Source organism: Hyperoodon ampullatus (assembly GCF_949752795.1).
Source record: "Hyperoodon ampullatus genome assembly, chromosome: 14".
Taxonomy (NCBI): domain Eukaryota; kingdom Metazoa; phylum Chordata; class Mammalia; order Artiodactyla; family Ziphiidae; genus Hyperoodon; species Hyperoodon ampullatus.
Window position 1 is genome coordinate 49,833,971 of NC_136927.1, and position 18,156 is coordinate 49,852,126.

Below are 18,156 nucleotides of genomic sequence, written 5' to 3' on the forward strand. Positions count from 1 at the left end.
CATATTCGAGGCACTGTAGAATATTTCAAGTGATCTCCAAGCTAGGAAAGAAAGGTCATCTCTTTGGGGCCAAAAAAGAACACCTTTACTGGGACTTCCCTGGTGGCACAGTGGTTAACTCCACGCTCCCAATGCAGGGGCCCAGGTTCGATCCCTGGTCAGGGAACTAGATCCCACATGCATGCTGCAACTAAAAGAGTTCACATGCCACAAGGAGCCCTCAACCCTCAACTAAGGAGCCGACCTGCCGCAACTAAGACCCGGCACAACCAAATAAATAAATAAATAAAATAAGTTTAAAAAAAGAGAACACCTTTACTTACCAGCAAATGCCCCTTTGCCTAAAGGTTCAATGTTACTACCAAACAAGCTAAAAAATAACCCCATCTAGATGGTTTCAAACAACATCCCTTTAAAGACTCCATCTATTCTGTTGTTATGGTTTGGTTTATGAAATCATATTCTTAAAAATCAAAGGCTGGGGCTTCCCTGGGGGCACAGTGGTTAAGAATCCGCCTGCCAATGCAGGGGACGTGGGTTCAAGCCCTGGTTCGGGAAGATCCCACACGCCGTGGAGCAACTAAGCCCGTGCGCCACAGCTACTGAGCCTGCACTCCAGAGCCCGCAAGCCACAACTCCTGAAGCCCGGGCACCTAGAGCCCGTGCTCTGCAACATGAGAAGCCACTGCAATGAGAAGCCATCGCAACACAACGAAAAGTAGCCCCCACTCACCGCAACTAGAGAAAGCCCGCACACAACAATGAAGACCCAACGCAGCCAAAAATAAATAAATAAAATAAATACATTAAAAAAAAAAATCAAAGGGTGCTTTTTCAGACCAATCACAGCAGAGAGAAACCAAGGTAAGAACGCTCACTTTTATCTTTCCGGCTCCTGTGAAATCCAAGCTGAGAATCTTTGTTGAGCCCCATACCCCAAACTTTCGTAACATCCTTGGTTTTAGAGGACAGCAATGTGAATCCATAACCACAGGCAACAGATGAAATCTGAAAAAAAATTCCCATAAAGCATTGACTGATTTGTGACATCAAGTTTTCCCAGCAATAAATGACAGGTTGCTTATCCATTCCAAGAACACACACTATTACTATAGCAACTAACATTTATTGGACGTTTACTATGTGTTAAGGGCTTGATATGTACTATCTCGTTTAATCTTCACAATCACCCAATGGTCTAAGTATCAAATCATCCCCATTCGCCAAGACACAGTCTCACAGAGTAGTTAAGTTGAAGACTACCTTATTTTGAGTCTTGGCAAGACCGCAGGGTTTACAACTGGTAGACCCTTCCCTTACCAGCTGTGTGACCTGAGATAGACTGCTTAACTTCTGTGTCTGTTTCCCTCTATTTAAAACAGAGATAATAACAGTGTCTCTCTTATTGGGTAGCTGTGAGGATTAAATGAGTTAACATAGTTAAAACCCTTAAAGTAGGGACTTCCCTGGTGATCCAGTGGCTAAGACTCAGTGTTCCCAATGCAGAGGGCCCGGGTTCGAGCCCTGGTCAGAGAACTAGATCCCACATGCCGCAACAAAGATCCCACACAGTGCAGTGAAGATCCCGCATGCCACAACTGAGACCCAGTGCAGCCAAATAGATAAATAAATAAATATTTTTTTAAAAAAACTTAAACAGTACCTGACTTAATGTAAGAACTATATGAAGTATTTATTATTATTGGTGGTGGTAGAAGTAGTATTTGGTAGATAAGGAAATCAAGGCTCCTAGAAGATTAAGTAGCTTGCCTAATACAGTCTCACAGCTAGTAAGTGGAAGCTGTCTGATTGCAGAGTGCATGTTCTTAACCCTTATGCTACACTGTTATACTCTCAAACCACCACTGCCATGAAGAAGAATTAGTATTACAGCTACCGTGAATATAACGCATCAACAGGGCCAGTGTGTTTGCTGGGTGTTTTACCCACACTGTTATCAATCCCCACATTCACTGATCAGATGAGGAAACTGAGGCTTCAGTGGGGCTGGAAGCAAACCAAAGGCAGCCTGGTTTTAGGGTCAATCCCCTTTCCATAATACCCAGAGTGTCCTGAGGCAGTCCTGGTTTACACCTGATGTCCCAAGGTTCACTCTCAAGCAAATGATGACAAATTACATGGTCACCCTGATGATTCCCCACCATCTCTTGGTTGTTTACAGTTTACCAAAGGCCTATGTAGTCAACCTCAGAGACTACATGTATATCTAACCTAATTCTCACGAAAATGCCAGCTTTCCACCAATAATGAACAAACGTGCGATTTTTCTTTTTTTTTTTTTAACTCCAGCATTTCTTTTTTTTTTTTTTAATATTTATTTATTTATTTATGGCTGCATTGGGTCTTTGTTGCTACACAGACTTTCTTTAGTTGCGGTGAGCGGGGGCTACTCTTCGCTGTGGTGCGCAGGCTTTTCATTGCGGTGGCTTCTCTTGTCGTGGAGCACGGGCTCTAGAGCACGCGGGCTTCAGTATTTGTGGCTTGAGGACTCTAGAGCACAGGCTCAGTAGCTGTGGCGCACGGGCTTAGTTGCTCCGTGGCATGTGGGATCTTCCCAGACCAGGGCTCGAACCCATGTCCCCTGCACTGGCAGGCAGATTCTGAACCACAGCGCCACCAGGGAACCCCAACTCCAGGATTTCTTGAAGAAAGCCAGCTAAATACTTCTTTTAAATTTGATGACTTGTTTAATCAAGTTATCTAAAAGTTTTATATCCCTCCTTCTGTCTTGTGACATTTTCCCTCGTAACATTCACATGGAAGGTACATACATGTACACTTGTATTAGGAAAAAAACAAACAAACAAACCAAAAAAACCCCTCAGTCCTCCGGCCTTCTGGAATGGCTCCACCTCCACAGAAATGACCCACTGGGGAGGGAGGAGCCAGCCCCTGACCACACAGCAGGAAACATAAAAAAGTGAGTCCAAAACTGATGCCCAGCACACTACGATTATTCTCATCTGTTTACTCAACATTCAACAAATATTTAGGAAGCACCTACTGTATTATTAAATCTGCTAATATGTGAAAAGACTTTGAACAATACCTGACACAGAGTCAGCATTAAGCAATGTTTTTTATAATAATATGCCAGAAGGGGACTTTCCAACTATGGTGGTGTGAAGAGGTTAGTGAATCTCTCCCCAAACAACAAGTATAAAACTGGAGAAAACTGCAAAGAACAAACCCACAACCATTTCAGGGCTCCAGAAGTCAATCAAAGGCAAATAAATCAAGAAGTTACTCATGGGGGCTTCCCTGGTGGCGCAGTGGTTGAGAGTCCGCCTGCCGATGCAGAGGACACGGGTTCGTGCCCTGGTTGGGGAAGATCCCACATGCCGCGGAGCGGCTGGGCCCGTGAGCCATGGCCGCTGAGCCTGCGCGTCCGGAGCCTGTGCTCCACAACGGGAGAGGCCACGGCAGTGAGAGGCCCGCGTACCACAAAAAAAAAAAAAAAAAAAAAAAGAAGTTACTCATGAAGGGATGCTAGAACTACAGGCAAGAATATCAGGGGTTTGTAGACCTCTTGTCCTGGGCTGCTCCATCTACCCCAGCTCAGGCAGCACAGAAGTTAGAAAAGGGCAGAGCTGGCCATGAAAACCATCAGCTTTGTTACCAGAAAGGACAAACTTAATTTGGGGTAGAGGGTGAAAAGTCATGCTCCACAGCAAACTCAGCAGGAAATAAACAAGGAAGATCCACCACTCAGTGAGCCTGAGGTTGCAATCCTGACTAGGGTAAGAGGGGAGGCAGACCAGCCAGAAATTTAATGGGAAGATCCTAGAAATGAGAGAGCCATGGAAGGCTCTCCACACAAGCATGGCTGACTGGGAAACTGCACATAGGAGCTCCCAGCGGAAAGAAAAGTTGAGGCAGACTTGAGATCAGGCTGAACTTTCAATGTCCCCAAACCACACACAGAATCAAAAGTGAAGGAGAGAAACCTTGTAAGCTCAAGGTGTCTGAGTACAGCCTCTGCCCAACTCACTGGCTGACCACAAAGGTATGCAGATAAGGGGCAACCCTGAAGAAACCCGGCTTAAAAAAAAAAAGGCAGCGCGGGGAGGGGAAGGGAGCTAGGACGGGGAACAAAAGAAAAACCCCAAGCAAAGACACTGGTGTCAGTGGCCACGCAGAGCAGGGGAGACTAACTCCCTAAATTACAGAAAAGTTACCCCACCTCCAAAAAAAACAAAAACAAAGAACTCAAAGAGATAATATCAGAATCCAAAGTTGTTATATCCAAGAGCCCAGTTTTCAATAAACAAGTACAAGACATGCAAAGAAACAAGAAAGTGTGACCTATATTGAGGGAGGAAAGCAGCCAAGAGTAACTAAGTGGACCAAGATGTTGGATTTGTGAACTATTGTTTGAACTATCGTTCAAAGAATATTTTAAAACCATATTTAAAGAACTAAAGAAAAATATGACAACAATGGCCCAACAAATATGGACTCTGAAAACAGAAATAAAAACATTAAAAGCCTAAATGGAATTCTAGGGTTGTAAAGTATACTGACCAAATTTTAAAATTCACTATATAGGCTCAACAGCAGATTTGAGATGGCAGAAGAAAGAATCCGTTAAGTTGAAAAAAATATCAATAGAAATTATTCATTCTGAAGAACAGGAAAAAAAAGAAACATTGGAAAAAAAAAGAACAGTGCCTCAGAGACCTGAAACATAACATCAAGTATATCAACACCTACATAACAAGAGTTCCAAAAGGGCATGAGAGAAAGAAAGAGGCAGAAAAAAATACTCAAGTAATGGCAGAAAACTTACCAAATTTTATTAAAAAAACCCATAAGTCTCATAGATGAAACTTGCTCAACAAATCACAGTTAAACTTTTGAAATACAAAGAGAAATTTTTGAAAGCATCAAAAGAAAATGGATTCATCAAGTACAAGGGAACAACAATAAGATTAACAGTTAACTTCTCATTAGAAACAATGGAGACCAGAGTAGAAGGACACACTCAAAGTGCTGAAGGACAAAAACTGTCAACCAAGAATTCTATATCCAGCAAAACTATCATTTAAAAAAAATATGCAGATGAAATAAAGACATTCCCAAAGACTGAGAGAATTCACTGCTAGCAGACCTGCTTTAAGAAGTACTAAGAGGGCTTCCCTGGTGGTGCAGTGGTTAAGAATCCACCTGCCAATGCAGGGGGCACGGGTTTGAGCCCTGGTCTGGGAAGATCCCACATGCCACGGAGCAGCTAGGCCCGTGAGCCGTGGCTGCTGAGCCTGCGGGTCTGGAGCCTGTGCTCCGCAACGGGAAAGGCCACAATGGTGAGAGGCCCGTGTACCGCAAAAAAAAAAAAAAAGAAAACTGCATAAAATAATAATTATAAAATTGTACTGTTGGGCTTAAAACGTATAAAGATGTAATATATATCACAATAACCACACAAAGGAGAGAAGAGGAAATGGGAGGAAATGGGGCTATGCTGCAACAAAGTTGCTATAGTCTTTCAGAATTAGGTCACTATTAACCTAAAATAGATTATGATAAATTATATATTATAATCCCAAGACCAACCACTAAAAAAACAAAAACTCAAAAAACATATTAAAACACCTGACAAAGGAATTTAAAGGGTCCAAAAGAAAAATACCTATTTAACACAAAAGAAGGCAGCAAAGGAAAAATTGACAAACAAAAAAGACATACAGAAACAAATAGCAAAATGGCAGATGCAATCCAACCATGTTAGTAATTACATTAAAAGGACATGGTGCTTCCCTGGTGGCGCAGTGGTTAAGAATCTGCCTGCCAATGCAGGGGACACGGGTTCAAGCCCTGGTCCGGGAAGATCCCACATGCCGTGGAGCAACTAAGCCCGTGCGCCATAACTACTGAGCCTGCACTCTAGAACCCGCGAAGCACAACTACTGAAGCCCATGCGCCTAGAGCCCGTGCTCCCCAACAAGAGAAGCCACTGCAATGAGAAGCCTGCACACTGCAACATAGAGTAGCCCCCGCTCACTGCAACTAGAGAAAGCCCACGTGCAGCAACAAAGACTCAACACAGCCAAAAATAAAAAATAAATAAATTAATTTTTTAAAAAAGGACATGGGGGCTTCCCTGGTGGCGCAGTGATTGAGAGTCTGCCTGCCGATGCAGGGGACATGGGTTCGTGCCCCGGTCAGGGAAGATCCCACATGCTGTGGAGCGGCTGGGCCCGTGAGCCATGGCCGCTGAGCCTGCACGTCCGGAGCCTGTGCTCCGCAACGGGGGAGGCCACAATGGTGAGAGGCCCGTGTACCGCAAAAAAAAAAAAAAAAAGGACATGGATCGACAATCAAAAAATAGGCAGAAGCCCTAAACAGACATTTCTCCAAATAAGACATACAGATGGCCAATGAGCACATGAAAAGATGCTCATCGTCGCTAATTATTAGAGAAATGCAAATTTAAACTGTTGATACAATGAGGTCACACTGGTCAGAATGGCTATCATTAAAGAGTCTACAAATGATAAATGTTGGAGAGGGTGTGGAGAAAAGGGAACCCTCATATACTGTTGGCGGGAATGTAAATTGGTGCAGCCATTATGGAAAACAGTATGAAGGTTCCTCAAAAAAAACTAAAAATAGAGTTGCCATATGATCCAGCAATCCCACTCCTGGGCATATAACCCAGACAAAACTATAATTTGAAAAGATACATGCATCCCTATGTTCACAGCAGCACTATTCACAATAGCCAAGACATGGAAACAACCTAAATGTCCATCGACAAATGAATGGATAAAGAAGATGTGGTAAATATACACAATGGAATATTCTTAACCATAAAAAAGAGTGAAATAATGCCATTTGCAGCAACATGGACGGACCTTGAGATTATCATACTAAGCAAAGTAAGTCAGAAAGAGAAAGACAAATACCATATGATATCACTTATATATGAATTCTAAAATATGACACAAATGAACTTATCTAGGAAAAAGAAACAGACTCACAGACATAGAGAACAGATTTGTTGTTGCCAGTTGGGGGGTTGGGGAGGGAAGGATTGGGAGTTTAGGATTAGTAAATGCAAACTAGTATATACAGGATGAATAAACAACAAGGTCCTACTGTATAGCACGAGGAACTATCTTCAATATCCTGTGATAAACCATAATGGAAAAAAATATGAAAAAGAATATAGGGGCTTCCCTGGTGGCACAGTGGTTAAGAATCCGCCTGCCCATGCTGGAGACATGGGTTCGAGCCCTGGTCCAGGAAGATCCCACATGCCACGGAGCAACTAAGCCCATGCGCCACAAATACTGAGCCTGCGCTCTGTAGCCCGTGAGCCAAAACTACTGAAGCCCGCGGGCCTAGAGCCCGTGCTCCACAACAAGAGAAGCCCCCGCAGTGAGAAGTCCGCACACCGGGACGAAGAGCAGCCCCTGCTTGACACTAGAGAAAGCCTGCACGCGTCAACGAAGACAAACAACACAGCCAAAAATAAACAAAATAAATAAATTTATTTTTTTAAAAAAGGATATATATGTATAACTGAGCCACGTTGTGCTGTACAGCAGTAATTAACACAACATTGTAAATCTACTATAGTTCAATTTTAAAAAAAAAAGGACATGGATTTAGGGACATCAGTGAAAATGGTGGAGCAATAAGAACACTGGCAAACATTCTCAGAAACAATTCTTTCAGAACTCTGGAAATTAACCAAGGACTTAAAGCAATCTGGGGAATGTTACTTAAGAAAAGCAGCTGAATCTCAGAACAGCAAGCTTTGCAGCATTTTAACTTGACCTATTCCCATCCACCTCTTCTCAGGTCCTGAAAACCAACAGCTCACAATTATAGTGAAAACCAGCAGTCTGGAAGCCACTGGAGGAGACAAAATGGGATTGGAGAAATTTCAAAGCCCCATTCCTAGGGAATTCTCATTTGATCTATCTAGTGGTTCCCTGTAAGACCCCAAGCACAAGGCTCTATTTATCTGATCTGACCCAGTTATCTATCATCCAGGGTAAACAGCCTTTTCCCCAGGGATGTTTGTTGAAAACTGTCAGAGACCAATGATGAACACTGCAGTTGCCTAGATACTGGTGGATAATAGCTGGAGCAAACAACAGGTTAACCAAGAAGCTATCAACCAACTTGACCTTGACATCTATAGAACACTCCACCCAAACAACAACAGAATACACATACTTTTCAAACACACATGGAACATTCTCCAGGACAGACCATATGCTAGGCTATAAAACAAAGTCACAATACATTTAAAAGGACTGAAATTAAAGTATGTTCTGTAACCACAACAGAATTAAATTGGATATCAATGAATAAAGAAATTAGGGAAAACATAAATATTTGGAAATTAAGCACTTCCAAATAACTCATGGGTCAAAGAAGTAATCACATAGGAAATCGCAAAATAAGGTGAATAAAGATCAAAATACAACATAACAGAATTTATGGGCTGCAGCTAAACAGTGTTTAAAGAAAAAATTATAGCTATAAGCACCTACATTACAAAAGAAGAAAGACCTCAACAATAGCCTAACCTTCCAGCAAAAGAAACTAGAAAAGAAAAGCAAACTAAATCCAAAGCAAGCAGAGGGATAAAATTATAAAAATTCAACTGGAAATCAATGAAACAGGAAAACAATACCAAAAACTGAATTAAACTAAATGTTGGTTCTTTCAAAAGATTAACAAAGCTGACAAATCTTTAGCTAGACTGACCAAGGTAAAAAGAGAGAAAATATAAATTACCAAAATCAGCAATGAAAGAGGGGACATCACCAACCTGCCAACCCTACAGAAATTTAGATTATAAGCGAATACTATCAACAACTTTATGCCAACAATTAGATAACTGGCACAAAACAAACAAATTCTCAGAAAGACACAAAGTACCAAAGCTGACTCAAGAAGAAATAAAAAATTTAATATACCTGTAACAAGTTTTTAAATATTGAATTAGTAATAAAAAAAACTCTTTCTATAAAGAAAAGCCCAGGTCCAGATGACTTACTTCACTGGTGAACTCTACCAAACATTAAAACAAGAAATAATACCAATTCTTTACAAACCTTTCCAGAAACTCATTTTATGAGGCCAGTAATACCCTGATACCATAAGCAGACAAGGAGGACATCACAAGAAAAAAACAACAAAAAAGTCCTTAACAAAATATTAGCAACCAAATCCAGCAATGTACAAAAGGGATTATTCACCACAATCGAGTGGAATTTATCCTAGGAATGCAAGGCTGGTTTAATATCCAAAGATCAGTTAATGTAATATATCCAATTAATAGAATAAGAGACAAAAAATACATGATCACAGAAACAGACACAGAAAAAGTGTTTGACAAAAATCTAATCCCTAGTCATGATTTTTTTAAAAAAGAAAAAGAAAAGAAAAACTCTGAACAAAGCAGGACAAAAAGGGAACTTCCTCAACTTGACAAAAGGTATCTATGAAAAACTTATAGCTAATGTCATAATTATAGATGAAAGACTGAATACTATCTCCCTAATATCAGGAACAAGGCAAGGATGTCACTTCAATCCACTGCTACACTGAAGGTTCTATCCAGTGCAGTCAGGTAAGAAAAAGAAATCAAAAGTTTCAAACTGGAAATGAAGATGTAAAACCGTCTTTATTCACAGACAACCAGACAATATGATCCTGTATGTATAAAACCCTAAGGAATACACAAAAATCTATATAACTAATAAGGAAGTTCAGTAAAGTCACAAAATATTAAGTCAATATACAAAAACAAATTGTATTACTATGTAAAAGCAATTAACGCTCCAAAAATGAACTTAAGAATACAATTCTATTCAAAAGAACATCAAAAAGAAAAAAACACTTAGGAATAAATTTAACAAAAGACATGCAAGACTTGCATACTGAAAAGTACAAAAACATAGTTGAAAGAAATTAAAGACCCAAGTAAATGGGGAGACATTTCATGTTTATAGATTGAAAGACTTAAAATTACTTAGATGGCACTTGTGCCCAAATTGATCTACAGATTCAGTGTAATCACTACCAAAATCCCAGCAGGTAGTTTTGCAGAAATTGACAAGCTAATATTAAAATTTGTATGGAAAAGCAAAAGACCCAGAAGAGCCAAAGCTTAACATCTCCCAATTTAAAAACCAATTATAAAGCTACAGTAATCAAGAGAGTATAATTTTAGCATAAGGATAAACATATAAATCAATGGAACAGAACTGAGAGTTCAGAAACAAAGCCTTACATTTACCATCAACCGATTTTCACAAAGGTGTCAAGACTATTTAATAAAGGATAGTGTTTTCAACTAGTGATAGGACAATTGGATAGCCACATCCAAAAAGCCCCTTATCCCACACCATACACAAAAATCAATTCAAATGACTGTCTCATAGACATAAATATGAGAACTCAAACTATGAAGTTCCCAGACAAAAACAGAGGAAAATTATCTTTGTGATCTTGGGTTAGGCAAAGATTTCTTAGATATACCAAAAGCATAATCCACAGCAGAAAAACTGATCAACTGAACTTCATTAAAATTAAAAACTTTTTCTCTCCAAATGACACTATTAAAAAAATAAAAAGAAAATCCATGGACTGGCAGAGAACATTTGCACATCATATGTGTGATAAAGTACCTATATCCAGAATACATAAATAACTCTCACAACTCAATATTAAGAAGTCAAAGCCAACTTTTCATTCCTCTGGAGCTTAAATTCCCTGGCTCTCTCTATCTCCTCTTTTAGGGCAAAAGATCATTTGTTATGCTTGACAGAGAAGTCAGAAGCCAAACTGGTCAAATCTGCTTCTTTTTCACCACCCACCAAGACGTCCACAACCACGCCAAGCAAGAACCTATCCTAAACATCCGTTTTTGCTTTTCTGGATGTTAGCTGTCGAGATAAGCCGCCCTCCGGTAGCTGTTCTTTGCTGCATCGTTTCAAATCTGAGTCAACTCAGGGGACTCCTGTACAACCATTCCAGTGTGTTTAGACCTTTCATCCTTCCTCTCATTCCTGTTACTGCTCCAGTTAACATTTTCTTTCCGAATTGTTCACCGACCCCAGCCGGCCCACGCTTTCTCTGACCTTTTGAAGTCGGCTTTCCTAACAGCAGAACTTCTGGGGTCTGATTGGCCCGAAGGCGAATCCCAAAGTACGAACACCTGCCAGCTGGGGGGCCGTGGGCCTGTCTCATAACTTCTCCGAGCCTCCCTTTCCTCCCCCGTAACTGTGGCAACAACCCCAACTCCCGAATGACGCGGGCCGGACGCAACACCTGGCACGTTTCGGCCACTCGGTACATGCTGGCAGCGCCCTAACGCACTCCCCTCCGGCAGCCCGCTCGAGGGTCGTGCTCTCCGAAGTTTGGCCACCCAGCGTCGCCAACCTCTCCGAGAGGGCCGAGTGCCTCGGGAGGCGCGGCCGAGACCGGAGGCCAGCACGGAGGGAGGAATGGAGGGAGCCGAAGTCCTCACCTTTTGGTCCAGCTCCAGGCGGTAGGGCACGGCCTGGATCCTGCGTCGCGGCCGCGAGCCGGCGCGGGGCTGGGGCCCGGAGCCGGGCAGCACGAAGGTGGGCACGCCCAGTGCCCCGGAGAAGCTGAAGCCCCACACGAAAATGCGGTCGGCGCGGGTCGCGCGCTCGCCCACGTACTGGAACACGGGCGCGTCCGCCTCGGCCTCCGCCGTCTCGCGCCGGCTCCGCGAGCGCCCGGCCGCCGTCCAGTGTCCGCGCCACGGCCCCGGCCCGCTCAGCCGGCGCCCCAGGCGAGCTCCCGCCGCCAGCGCCATCCTCCGCTACACGCCTCAGCCGTTCCTGGGCGCCGCCATATTGGCGACCTTTGACCTCCCCCGGCAGAAGAGCCTGCGGCCACGTTTACTATTGGCTGAAAGCAAAGGTCTTGAGGGCAGCCAATGGCTCAGGGAGGCTGGAGGGCTGGGCTGGACTGGGCGGAGCCTGGTATCGCCGGTTCCTGAGTGACACGACCTAGGGGACCCGTCCCGGCCCTACCGACTTAGTGCGCGACCTTTCTCCGAGCTCCGGCAGCCGGCCTGAACTCACTCGCCTTCCCGCACAGCGCGTGTTTGCTGAGCACCTTCCCGGCTCTGGTGGGCGCTCTCATTTTGCAAAGGCCCTTTGCTTTTTGGTAATCAGCAGGAGTAAAATTTAAGAGGTTGCCCACTCTGCGCGACTCCAGCGTAGCGCTGCTCTCCCCTATCCTCTGCCCCTCGACACTTTTTACCCGGCCCTGTTGCCTCTGTTCCCGCTCCCACGCCGCTCAGTCGGCGCTCCAGCCACAGAGAGCTCCCTGCTGTCTTCGACAGTGCATCCTCCTCCAAGCGTCACCTCGCCCCCCAGCCCATCACTCCACTTAAGGCAGGTGGCTCTACTTGTAATTTCTGAATCCCAGGGATGTTTCAGGCCTTCCTTTGCACACAGCGCCTTGAATGCCCTTCCCACTGCCCACTTCTCCCTGCAGGTGTCTAGCAAACTCCTACTCGCCTTCTAACGTCCAGCTGGAGCACCTCCTTTGAAGTTCCACGAAGGCAAGAACTTCATTCAGGTTGTCCTCACCAGTTTTGTACTAGAGTTTAGCATGCAGCCAGGAACAAGGCATGCCCTCATGAATGATTTGCGAGTCTGGGGACCTGGGTTCCTGTCCTGGCTCTGCTACTGACTTGTCCCGTGATGTTGGGAAGTTGTCTCCCTTCTCTGGATCTCACCTCTAAAATGAGGAGATATTTTTAAAAAATCAATACATGAAAGGAATTTTTGAACTTCATGGCCTGTAGGATCTCTTGCAGCCCATTATGATCTATGACAGTCATTCCCGAATATTAGTCCCAAATGCTGAGAGCAAACTGTCTCTTTTTCCCTCCTCTTGTTTTTCTCTCCTCTTTATATGCTCGATACCTGTATCAACTTTAATAATGTAATAGCCAGTATTTTGCCAGCAAAAGTGAGGTTATTTAGGAATAAGAAGAGAAACTGCAAATTGAGAAATACAAACAGACCACAGGCAAATCCGGAGAACAACGAAAGGGAACTTGCTTTTATATGGAAAAGTGGGTAATTGGGAGGCGCTGTGATAACCAAAGAGTCCACTGGAGGAAGCTGGGAGTCCAAAGTATAGTGGCTTCTCATTGGTTGGGTAGAGGCATCTTCCTGTCCCAGATGTGGGCATTTGTCTCTTCCTGTTTGGAGTAATTGAAGATGCACGGTGGGGCATAAGAGCTCCCCCTACAGTCCCGTCCTGACTCCAATTTTAACCGAGGTTCTTTAATTCCACAAGGCCTCGGTGGGATTAGATAGGCAAGGATTTTATTAGGGAAAATATCTCTGTAAGAGAAAAAGGGGAAGGGAGGTGCTCAGAAAGCTGGGAGAGCCATCAGGCCACGATACAAGTCTGACTCTAAATGAGGGAGAGGGACTTCCCTGGTGGCGCAATGGTTAAGAATCCGCCTGCCAATGCAGAAGACACGGGTTCAATCCCCGGTCCGGGATGATCCCACGTGCCACAGAGCAACTAAGCCCCTGTGCCACAACTACTGAGCCTGCACTCTAGAGCTGGCAAGCCACAACTACTGAGCCCACGCATGTAGAGCCCGTGCTCTGCAACAAGAGAAAACACCACAATGAGACGCCTGCGCACCGCAACGAAGAGTAGCCCCTACTCACCACAACTAGAGAAATCCTGTGCGCAGCAACGAAGACCCAATACAGCCAAAAATAGATAAATAAATTTATAAATAAATAAATGAGGGAGAGGAAGAGGGAAGCCTGGATAAAAGTGTCCTGTGGCTGCTGCTGTACAGTCTAAGGAAGACTTGGTAAGGTCACTGGGGAGTGCTGGAGCCCAAGATAACCATCAGAGGAATCCATGCCTCCCAGGATCTGGTCTGCCCAAGTGTCTCTTCCTGCCTCATTCAGTCACTGGGAGCAGTGCAAGGAAAGCATGACCTCACTGCAAACAGAGGATAGATTTCACAGCTTTGGTTAATTACATTCACTGTAGTTGGAGGCCTTTGAGGAGCAGTCTCACAGCTACCATCGTATCAGTCAGTTTTCCCCCATCACCCTCTATAAAACAGCCCCACAGAAGGGTAAAACACCAGCCACATTTCACCACAGAACGGTAAAAACATGTTTCACAGAAATGACTACAAAGCACATTCCAGGACAACAAAGTAATTTGAACTGGTCTTGATAGTACAATAAAACTGGATTCCTTCCAGGTGTGGAATTAATTCAAGAAACTCAGCTAAAATTGGAATCGGGACAGGCCTGTAGGGGGAGCGCTGGTGCCCCACCATGCATCTTCAATTGCTCCAAACTGGAGGAGACAAATGCCCACAACTGGGGACGGAAAGTGCCGCTACTTCAGCCGCCCAACCAGCGACGACAACCACCAGCAGGCAGCTGCTGCCGCAGGCGGTGGCGAGCAGCGCAGGGTGGACAGCAGCTCCCCCAGCAGCCCCCTCGGGCACTGTCATGGCCAAGTGCCTCCTATGAAGCACCTCCCCGTGGAAGACCTTCCTTGGCCCCCAAGAGAGTGGATTTCTGTAAAGTTCCAGAGTGCACATTTCCTGTGACCTCTGCTAGCAGGAAAGGTAGCTACCTCTCAGTGAGACCCCTACCATTCAGTGAGCCATGGGTGAGCCTTTCCCAACGAGGTCTGGGTCTCAGCTCTGGGGGGTGGCCTCTTTCTGGGGTAGCCTGGCTCAGCCCTAGTGGCGGGGGCTCCTCCCTCTGTCTACCATTCCTGTATTCTTTAGAGTTCTCTTCATACCAGCCAAGCTCTTGTTATCATTAATAATTCTTCATATTAAACCTTCTCTGTTCAAATCACAAGGTGGTTTCTGTCTCCTCACTGGACTTTGATACACCAACTAACAAGCCACTAATTTCACTAAACCCATTTCTAACATTCATTAAGCTAATCAGCAACCCCTCCAGCGTTGATGGAAAGAGAGCTGCCTGGAGGCTCCTGGGAGCTGCCTCTGGTGCGTGGCTACTCCGATTAAATGCTAACTGACCACACAGGGAGTGTGTCTGGGAGCCCCACCACCACACACACGGAGGGGAGGGTGGTTAGAGCTGAGTGAGGCGGTGGACAGAGGTAGGAGACGAGGTTGGAAGGATGGAGGAAGAAGGGCAGCAGATCACCTTTGGCCTTTGGGCCATGGTAAAGTTTGGGGCTTTTACCTGAATTTTTGACTCTATAGATAGTATGGGAACAGGTGCATCCAGGGTCCTCAGTCACCCCTCTCGTCCTTAGTCTGACATCTCTAACATGGGAGGATGAGCAGTTCCACGCAAGCTTTGACTCTCTTCAAGCTTCTTGTCCCATGTGCGTGCCAGGCATTTTAAAATTTCTACCAAAAACTCCACAGATGCCTCAGACACAGAAAGGAGCTCACAGGGCCCATACACACATGCAATCTGGAAAAGAGGGGGAATTAACATCCTAGAGGCAAACTTCAACCAATGGGCTTAGGAGCCAAGGGATAAATGCCACCACTGAGGTCTATTCAGGGAGGCCCCCTGTGCACTTCTCAGGATCCTGGCAGAATCAGGACCCGCTGACCCCAGCGGCAGCCTCAATGGTGACCCTTACATCTGCTTTTCCTGCGTGACTCTTGCCATTCCCTCTCTCCTCTTCCCTACGATCACCTCCCAAGTAAGCCCCCAGGGAGCAAGTCTTTATGTAAGGCTCTGTTTGGGGAAGGACACAAGCTAAAACAATTGGCACCTGAAGTGGGGTGGTGATAACCCCTGGCTTGCTGTAGCATCATGATTACTAAGGCTCTTTTTACTTGAGGTGGAGGGATGAGGTGCAGGCAGACTCAGAGCATTTGGTTAAGCTGTATCTCTATGATACGAATAGTATGGGGGTAATAGTAATTGTAAGTTTGTGGAGTTAGCTGGCCTTGTTAACTGTGTAGGAAGCCTTGAAGAAAGAGTGACAGGTTTAGATCAGCCAGCTCTTCACTTGGGGCATGCTGAGAAAACCAACTGGCCTCCATGATGCTGTTTAAAAATACTTTCATCTCCTGCAGCCAAAAAGGAGCCAGAGGCCTGGGATTTCAGGGTGACAGAGCTGCAGAGGAGGCCTTGGCAGGTCTCCTATGCTGAAGTCAAACCCCGATAGCAAAGGGGTGGGAACTTGAGATTGGGATGGGGCACCGGGACCGCGCACCTGAGAATATTACAACACAGACGCCGCCCCCACTCTAATTTCCAGTCCAGCAGAAACGCCCCCCTCTCCTTTGATATAGGGGAGCAGCCTCCCCTCGCCTGGATACCATGCTAAGACTCCAGCTGAGTAGATGCCGCACGAGATGACGCTTATCCTCCTCAAGGTGCAACCCACTTCACCTCATTGCTGCCAGACCGATATTCAGTCAGGTCTCAGCAGAACCTGAGTGAGGAAGAGCAGTCCCTGTTGTAAGAGGAAACAGCTTACTCACTGACAGAATTGCAGTACTGGGCTCAACAGGACTAGGGAATATGTGTGGGTGCATGTGTACCTTTAGGGTGTTGGACCAGAACTGCAGAATAAAAGAATGGATGGAGAGAGTTTGCTGACACGGGGCCAGCTCCTTCAGGATTTAACATCCTGGCAAGGAGCCAATTCTAATGCTGCTGGGATGGCTCTGTGAAGCTTACATATGACAACAGTATCAATAAATGAGGTGGAGATGCTGGAAATCCCTGGAAGAGAGAAGAGTCAAAAAGCTCGGGGAGGTGGGAATGTTAAAGCGGATTAATCCACCCTGCGAGGGTCCAGAGGACTCTTCCGTCACTAAGGCAATAAGAGATGTACTGGTGAGGAAGCTCTAGCATCTCTGAGAAGCTCGGAGTGCCTAGGCTAGGGTGACAGTAGCAGATGGTGCTCTAAAACTAGACTCCCAAAGACGATGGTAGGTTCCAGAGCAGCAGAGCCAGGCGGCTGGACTTTGCCATCAGAAGCAAGGTGGATGGACTTGGTAGAATGAGAGGCAAGGGCAGAATGGCAACTGTAGTGTCTGGCACCGGTGATCTGTGGCGTGGCTATCTGACCACGGTATTCCAAGGGATAAGATGGAAGCACAGACAGCTAGGGTGCTTTCTTGCCTTGTATAACTGGAAAAAATTCTGGTGAGCAGAAGGCTGACATTGGTTAGTACAATGAAAATCAATCTCTCACCCGGTTTTAGGATCTAACCCAGTTCTCAGACCACAGTCCAGCAATTATAGCAGAGGCTGGGTCCACTTGAGGAAGGACCCTGCAGAGCCACTACAGTAGCATCAATAAATATTCTCTTTATCATTTCCCAAAGGCACCTGTGGTTACTTACCAGAGTTACCATCCACTGGAGAAACGAGAATCAGATCTCCCAAGAGCTGGATAGAGGGTCTGAGTTGACACTGACACCATAGGACCTGAAACACCAACAAGGCCCCAGTTAGAGTGAGGGCACCTGGAGCCAGGTGCAAGTATGTCCCACAGGGGGTCAAATGTGTCCACACACCCACCCTGTGGCTATTTCCCTGGTTCCCAGTTACACAGTTGGGACAGACATTCTTAGCAGCTCACATTGGTTCCCTCACCCTGTCTTGACCCAGGAAGTATTAAAGGAGAAGACATACTGCATCCCAGGTGGAATTGTAGACTTGAGCACCAACTTCTAAGACGTGAAGGACTCAGAAGTGGTGGTTCCCATCACGTGTCCATCTAGTTCACATGTTTGACCCCTGCAAACACCAGATGGGTTATGGCAGACAACTGTAAACTACTATAAACTTAGCCAAGTGCTTAGTCCAGTCATAGCTGCTGAGTCAGGGGTAGTATTTTACTGGAACAGATCAATATGGTTTCTGAACTTCCCAGGGGATACTGATCCAGTGAACGGGTTCTTTTCAATCCCAGTGGTAAAGGGGATCAAAGGCAGTTTGCCTCTATATGGAAAGGACAATACTACTCATTAACTCTCCCTGCTCTCACTCCTGATACCTCCAAAATTAAGGTTCTGTGTACAAGACTTTGTCTCCAGCTCTGCTTTTACTGATAAAGCTGAGACATATACCGATAAAGGAGAATCATGTAAATATTATTGTATGAGGGTTCTCCAGA

At 45.1% G+C, this 18,156-nt stretch overlaps 1 protein-coding gene across 1 annotated transcript in view; it reads right to left on the reverse strand.

Annotated features, from left to right (window-relative positions):
* RCC1L (RCC1 like) overlaps positions 1–11,830 on the reverse strand; it is a gene marked incomplete at its 5' end in the record, with an annotated part of 40,132 nt that extends 28,302 nt beyond the window's left edge. The window contains 2 exons of the mRNA XM_079720156.1: positions 879–1,008; positions 11,516–11,830. Of these exons, the coding sequence (XP_079576282.1) occupies positions 879–1,008; positions 11,516–11,830 (445 nt within the window). The remainder of the gene's footprint in view (positions 1–878; positions 1,009–11,515) is intronic.
* Between the last annotated feature and the right edge of the window lie 6,326 nt (positions 11,831–18,156).